Source organism: Sinocyclocheilus anshuiensis, unplaced genomic scaffold, assembly GCF_001515605.1.
Source record: "Sinocyclocheilus anshuiensis isolate Anshui unplaced genomic scaffold, SAMN03320099.WGS_v1.1 scaffold248, whole genome shotgun sequence".
In the NCBI taxonomy this organism is placed as follows: Eukaryota; Metazoa; Chordata; class Actinopteri; order Cypriniformes; family Cyprinidae; genus Sinocyclocheilus; species Sinocyclocheilus anshuiensis.
The window spans coordinates 1,010,589-1,018,815 of NW_015555734.1; the positions used below are offsets into that span (position 1 = coordinate 1,010,589).

At 36.8% G+C, this 8,227-nt stretch overlaps 1 protein-coding gene across 1 annotated transcript in view; it reads left to right on the forward strand.

Moving 5' to 3' along the window:
• The window catches only part of LOC107673009 (protein shisa-7-like), a 29,928-nt gene that overhangs the window by 13,899 nt on the left and 7,802 nt on the right, over positions 1–8,227 (forward strand). The window contains exons 4-6 of the mRNA XM_016466410.1: positions 1,704–1,769; positions 1,851–2,039; positions 3,427–5,245. Coding sequence (XP_016321896.1) covers positions 1,704–1,769; positions 1,851–2,039; positions 3,427–4,343 — 1,172 coding nt within the window. The 3' untranslated portion in view covers positions 4,344–5,245. The remainder of the gene's footprint in view (positions 1–1,703; positions 1,770–1,850; positions 2,040–3,426; positions 5,246–8,227) is intronic.

The window sequence follows — 8,227 nt, forward strand, 5'->3', positions numbered from 1 at the left end:
TGCAACGCAACGCGTAAAAAGACAGTATAAGTCATTATAATCCGTAATTATGTCCCCACTGGATGCAACAAATGCCTCGTTTATAATGGGTTTTAATGTTTTTGTCTCGTCGCTCCGGCCGGACAGGGCATCACAATATGGTAAGGGGCGTAACATTTCCGTCACACGCTTGAGGCATTCAGAAATCACAACGCACTGAATAGCTGACCAATCAGAGCACACCTCGCTTTTCAGAACGCTGAGCTTTGTAAAAATCGACGCATTTCAGAAAGGCTGGGCATAGAGGAGAAAAAATAATGTACAGTATGTGGAAAATAATGTGTTTTTTTAACCTTAAACTGCATAAACACATTTCATTACACCAAATACACAAAATAATGTTCTTTTTAGCAACATCATATGACCCCTTTAAGATTTTATTAATATTTAAAATATTATTATTAAGGGAATATTATTAATAATAATGTATTATAATATATTAATAAGGGAAATTAATGGAAACATTAATTGTTAGCACGAAATTGACAATCATGAAAGGGGACCATCTTGCCTCGCTCCTGAGGTGAAATGAACTCCTCCCTTGGGCTGTTTTTTAATGTGTTTGTTTGTTTGTTTTTGAAAAAATACAAATGCTAAATTAAATATTCTATGTACATTTATGCATTTTGAGTGACAAAAAGTAGTGAATAATGACCTACAAATCAGATAAAAGAATCCCTGTTGAAGAGATTTGAATTACACTAGAATTCAGATAGAATTATTCAGTTTAATTAACCTATATATTATGATGAATAATGAAGATATTTGAAATGCACATCTAATTTATGATATTATTAAATAATAAGTTCATGAATAATAATTATTAAATTAAAAAATACAATTATTGTAGAAGCAGCAACATGCCACTGGGGACCCTCTGCCCCATTTCTGAGGGGGGCATCTCACTTTAACTTTTCACTTCAAAGTAAAAATGAAAATTAATATTTGTTATCAAATCATAATAATGATTTTGTGTGTCCACAAATCTCCCATTAACAAAAAGACATAGAAACTTAAATTCACAGGTCACTATAATCCAGTGACAAAAGTGAAATACATTAACCCCAAAACTTGTAATGTTCAGATGAAAAGTCAAACATAACCATCCACTAAATGTGTTGAAAAAGAATTGTCTGTTCCTTTATCCATTATTTATCCAACACTGATACAAAAAGCCCATTAATCGCATGTCAACAGCTATAACTTGAAACAAAGTGTCCTGGGTCAAATATTCATGAATATTAAATGTTTTTTTAAATGTAAACTAATGTTATCCTCGTGGACCAGGTTGCAGTTGGCTGGTATTGTTGCATTATATGTCATGCAGAGTTCCTTTCATGTTTCCATATCAGCTTGAATCTTGTGAACGGCCAACTGTGTAAATTCAGGACAAGGAAGAAACACAGGGAAAAAGCAATAGCCAAATGATGAAAGGGCATTTATGAATTATTTAGCACAGAGCTGTATATGATGGCATTAGAATGAACAGACGGTGTAAAATTTTCAACACATTGTGGAGCAAAAAAAAAAAAAAGCTTAATAAGGCAACATTTACAGTAGAAGATGAATAAATATACTTTGTAATAAATTACATTTAGTATGAATTTACAAAGACATGAAGGCAGAAATCTCTAAAACACACATGCCTCTGTTCTGTTTCACAGTGGGGAATCTACAGCATAACTTCATCCATACAACAGGCTCCAGTCCCAAACATACAGCCACCATTGGTAGGTAAAACCCAAAGTTCTACAGTTGTTTATTCTGTAGAGTTTGAAATAACCTCAACGTCCATCATTGTGTGTTTAAAGAGCATGCACCACGTATGAACAACATGCAGCTGGCCACTGGTGGCACATTGAAGCCCAGTAAACATACTAATGCCATGAAGCCCCAGCCGTCCTTCCATCACTCTCTACATAACCTGGCTCAGCTGCCGCCCTCGTATGAAGCCGCCGTGAAGCCTGAGATCAACAGATACTCATCTCTCAAGCGTCTGGGTGAGTGCTTTATTGCTAGTGGAGAGGAAGATTCTAATCTTAAGGAAATTATGTTTTGTAGGAATTACATAAAAGGTTGGCATGATTGCTTTCTTATTATAGACCACATCATTTCAAAGGCATAAAGCAAATTTATAAGCATCAAGGAGAAAAAGATGGACGGATATCAAAAACAGTGTGATATTTAGTACTGTTGTATTTTGAAGGAGAAATTACCTGCTTGGTGATGAGGACATAAGTCTCATGCGGAGCTCAGAGCGTTGCGTAAAAATATCTGTACGCTTGGGTTTTTATTTAAAGCAGTGTTAGTGTTTCACTGGAACACTTGGGAGATATAAATGTTTGTGAAGGTCATTTTAATGAGGGCAAACCAGTGCAAAGCACTCACAATCTTGTACAGACGTATACAGCCTTAAGGCCTCTCTCTCAGCTAGACATCAAACCTCCTGGGAAGTGTGAGCTACAGTTGGGGGACAAGAAAGTTCTGCACAGGCGAAGGTTATACAGGCTGATACAATGACTCAGACTTAATCAGCCAAAAGATGAAATGGCTTAGGTTTGAGGATAAAACAGGATTGGATAGTATTAATATTGATATATTAATGAAATACATTTTTTAGACATGAACAAAATCAAGCATTATATTAATGAAATCAAGCATTAAACACATACAGGTGCATCTCAATAAATTAGAATGTCGTGGAAAAGTTCATTTATGGTTGAAGAATTTATTTTTAAGCGTTAAGTAGATTGTGATTGAGCTTGTAGCTCAAAGCTTGGAAACATTTTTAGTTGTGCATCCACATTTATTAGGGATGCACAGTATATTGGTACCATATTGGTTATGACCAATACAGATTGTTAATCTGTATTGGTAATATACTAATTTTCCATCTAGATAATGCGTGCAATAATTACATGTAATTATAAGTAAATCCCAAAATTAATAGTAATTTTCATACTGTATATTATAATGTTGTGATGTCTAAATTCATTTTAAAATTATTGCTTTTTAGTTTTTAGTGTATTATTGTTAATATATTTAGACCAGATTGTATCAAGTTGTAATTTCGGCAATTAAATTTTTATTCATTGGCCATAAATAGATAGATAGATAGATAGATAGATAGATAGAAACAAGAAAACAAAGAAACAAAGTCTTATTGGTATTGAACAGAATTTGGATTTGGTTGGTTGTTAACCATACCATGAAAAATTAATTATCTTTTATACATTGATTGTATTTTTCCAAAAAAAAAAAAAAATGTCAATAAAAATATTAAAACTTTCATATTGGGCAGATTTTTAATATCTGTGCATCCCTAATTGGTTTATTCTTCTCGCCCAATTTTCTCATCTTTTCAAACATATTTTACTCCACCTACAGAGAAAGGAGGATTGGAGGAATATTCGGGTTACTGTACCACCAAACGGAGGCCCAACAACGCCCCTCCCTCCTTTCATTCCTCCCAGCATCACCTTCCCTGGGGTGGCGACTACACGCTGGGAGGAAGAGGCACGCTTCCCAATCGTGCTAATCGTCCTCGAATACCTCATCCACAGTCTGCCCCAAGCCACACCCCGAATCCTTACCCTCTGGATCCACCGGAGTCGAAGCAAAACCACAACTACGATACGCTTTCCAAACCGCCACGTCGTGTCAAATCAACAGACCAGCTCCTCGCCCTCTGTGATGGCAACACCTTATCAAGGATGTCGAAGAACCAGCAGCACCAATACTACAAAGCCATGGCCACTTCATCAAAGAATTCCAATACGAACACCCTGAAGAAGTCCAAGGAGAGGCAGCTGATGTCCCCAGACCATCTAGAGGAGGAGGTAGGCGGGGTTGAGTACGACGGAAGCAGGATGGGTATGGGAATGGGCGACTACACAGCCGGAGGGGGAGGTGGAATGGTACCCACCCTGCCCCGTGTTAGCCACCAGAAAGCTCAATCACAGCAGAATGTTTGCGCCACACCGTCACTCGACCGCCACCACATGATCAAGATGAACTCGCACCCGACCTCGGGGCGAGAGCAGGAGCGGAATTCGGCGGCGATGTCATGTCACCTGGGAGGAGGCGGGGTCGGAGGAGTGGGATGGGGTGACATGCCAGGAACAGGAGTTGTCATGGGAACAGGGACTCTTGGGGGACACAGTGCCAGGAGGCTAGCATTTGCAGCTAAAAGGCAAAATACCATTGAACAACTTCACTTCATCCCTGGTGGAGGGGGAAGTGGAGGAGGAGTGGCATCGAACCAAGGGGTTAGAACAGGAAGCAAGAATGAGGTTACTGTGTGAGCAAGAGGCTGGAAAGGGTAAAAAGGGAATGGAAAAGATGGGTGAGTGATAGACTGTGTGAAGAGTTGGAGGATGGTAGAGGGACTGTGGGAGAGAGAGAGTGGGCGGAAGAGGGAGAGAAATACAGAGAGAAGAGAGAAAAGTAGTAGGAGGATGGTAAAGGAATAAGAGAAACAGATTTTGAAGTAGGGGGCCACGAAGTGGGAGAAACTAGGCAGACAGCGAAGTGGCACCATATTTTTACAGATATATGTTGTATATAGTGGCAAATTCACAAGATAAGATTAGATAAGAGTTTTAAGTCAGGTTTGATAGAGCTTCAAAGTTGTCGTGCTTTTTATGTTCATGAAATTGCCGCTATAATTATGATCAAAGCTGCCATATACAACTATTTATTTGCGTAAAGTTTGCCTATAAACATACTGCATAGAAGATCAATAGAGTGTAATATAAATTCCACATGATGTGACAGATGAGATATTTTTCATATCTTTGTCATGTTTTTATCCTCAGATATTTTACATTGTTAAACATTACAGATATAGCTGCTATGGAGAAATATATTTCAGAGAACGGCTTTCATCTTATAACTATGATGGAACTACTGGGAGACTAATATAATAATTAACGTCTGCATTAAAAGGAACCAGTTGAATATGAGTTGAGCGCTTATCCCAACTGATGAATTGTAAAGCTACTTAAAGATGGACTAACGTAATGTTGGATCTTATCTCTTTTTTTAAACCCTAATCCACTTCAACATAATGAGGAAGTGTGTCAGGGTTTTCACAATGTCAAAATGAATGAAGATGGAACAATTTGAGGAGCATATCCATAAACTTTTAAGAATCTGATTAACTCATTTTGAATACTGCAAGACAGAGAAAGCAAGCCTTACCATTGTTTCACCCGCATCTTACACTGAATAAGATGTGATTGATAAGTGAGTGTCTGTTCACATTTTTTTTTTTTTTTTGGGAATCCTGAAAATAGTACACAAGGTTTAAATTCTCAAGTCTGCCCTTCAGTACATAACTGGAGATCGCTTTGAAATATCGATGAAAGCCATTCTGGGACACAATTGGGCAGAAAAGCCCAGATGAAAACCAAGAGAAATGTCTGACAATCATCTTTTTTTCTCCATTTAAAAAGACTCATTAATGATCAATGGCACTTTGTTTGGATTCTGAGCCACCACTTTCTACAATGTCCAAGTGCTTGGATTTGTAAGAGAGATTCATCATAAGGGACGCTGGACTACCAAAAGCACAAGAATAATACATTAGATTCCTGTAATGCTGGGTACTTACCCATTTATGCTTCTCTTAGGTATACTGTGTAGACAAACGGTTCACCTTAAGCTATTAAATATGGATCTGAGTTGAAGAAAATGGCTCAAGAGTAAGAGCACTCATCAAAGTATTTCTATGTTATGATATTCTGGCATAAAATTAGTGCATAACATAGCAGTATCATTATCTCGCTCAGGTGTGGGTTGACATTTGCATAAAAACAAACCTCCTGGACTGCTTTTTGAATCTCCATATTGAAGCCATGTGTATATGCTGTTAAAACTGAGACTCTGCGAACAGTCCGAGGATATGGGCATGCCAAAACAGCTAACGTGTATTTTTCAATCTGCTGTTACTGAGATATGAACACAACACGTCATACCTGATATCTTCATAACCAATAACGCTCATCAATATTAAGGGCTATACAACACACATGCGTTAGTGGTACAGATGTTACCCACAGCTTACTCATTATTCAGTGATAATCTCATTTTACAAAAATATATTAATGTAGTAAGTAAATATTACAAGGAAAAATATAAATGTGAGATTGTTCGCAAACAAGCCAGATATCATTTACTGTATGGTTCTGATCTCTGAGAAATAGGACAGGTGTCAGGAGCTCATTTTACCAATGAAAACTAAACAATTTACATTGTAAAACCACCAAGTGGTAATTTTTTGTCATTGACTTTATACTCCTTGGTTAATTTTCAGTGTAATTAAATTGAACGTTAGAAGTTACAGACTATTTGAATATATATGCCTCCCAGTAAAAGTGTTAAGGAGTAGTTTATATCACATCAGCATCAGGAGGATTGGTGGTAACACATTCATTTAACTTTTCACTGGAACTAGTGTGTATCTTAATGAATTATGAATACAACTTAAAGACAATCTTCCTAACAGCTCTGTAATACATTGGTGTTTGTTATTGTCATTACTATGACAGTTAATATTATGGTTATTGGTGAAATTTCTTCTTGTTGTTATGGTTATATTATGATTACGATGGTGATTTTTTTTTTCCTCTGTGGTTTTAGTGTTAACTTGTTTTAGATATCTTTCTCATGAAATTCTTTTGAAATTAGGAGTAGAAAATAGAAGCACAAACATTAAAGCCACATTGTTTGCCAATTCTTCATGCATTCCTAATGATAAGGAGTGCCTTCAAAAATGTCTCAATGTGATGTCACATAGTAATTGTTCTAAGCCTGCAAATGCCATTACTTGTTGCAGAGACATCACAATGCGTTTATAAATGATGTCATAGGATGTATGTTGTATGTGTGCAACCGAATGTCGTCTCTTTGTTGATTACGTGAAATTTCAACTTGTTTCTTTCAGGGACAATTAGAACAGATGAATCAATTTAGTATTTTCTTTGTCATAAAAAGTCTGTAGCAATGTCTGTTTTGTATCCACAAGCCATAATTATGAAAATGTTTATGGAATTGATTTACAAGGCATATTACTGCAGAAAATAACAAACATTGGATGTGCAAATAAAGCCCTGAAGCATTTTGAAAGGTTGATAGCCTACAATAGGATGTGCATTGGTTGCACACAATGAAGATTGAAACCCTGGGAGTACAGCAATGAGCTCACGTCTTGCAATTTCTAAGCACAGAAGCAGTAGAATATTTTACTTTCATAACAAATGCTCTCAAACAACACACACACACACATATATATAGCATCCTTCCATACAGGTTAAATTTCACCTTTGTTAAATAAAATCAGGTGATGAAACTGTTGCCTCGAATGTCTGGTGACACATATACGGAGAGACAGAAAATGTTTAATTATTCACAATGTCGGCATTTATTACACAATGTTTACAATCTTATCTTCCATGAAGCATCTGACTGGAAATAAGACTAGCAATTCCAAGGCAGCCATTTTGATAAGGACCTGCCTTTGAATTTGAGCTGTCAGTATGTAATAAAATGGCCACTGTAAGAGGTTCTAAGATACAAACATAATGCTAAAAGAATCCTACAATGAATGAATAGCACATTTAGTATATTATATCAGAATTATATTCGGCGAGTTGTAATTCGGAATCACGTAAGAATTAGGCTACCTATTGCGAGCTCGCTAACGTCAAATTTGACTGCACAACAACAACAACGCTGAAAACACTTGAAAGCTATCGGCATACACAATACAGCTAAAAAAGCAAACGAACCCTATCGTCATTAGTAACTCTATAATTAAAGACGACAATATTCGGGGTACAGCAGTTTCACACTCTGACTGGAAATAAGACTAGCAATTAATTCCAAGGCAGCCATTTTGATAAGGACCTGCCTTTAAATTTGAGCTGTCAGTATGTAATAAAATGGCCACTATAAGAGGTTCTAAGATACAAACATAATGCTAAAAGAATCCTACAATGAATGAATAGCACATTTAGTATATTATATCAGAATTATATTCGGCGAGTTGTAATTCGGAATCACGTAAGAATTAGGCTACCTATTGCGAGCTCGCTAACGTCAAATTTGACTGCACAACAACAACGCTGAAAACACTTGAAAGCTATCGGCATACACAATACAGCTAAAAAAGCAACCGAACCCTATC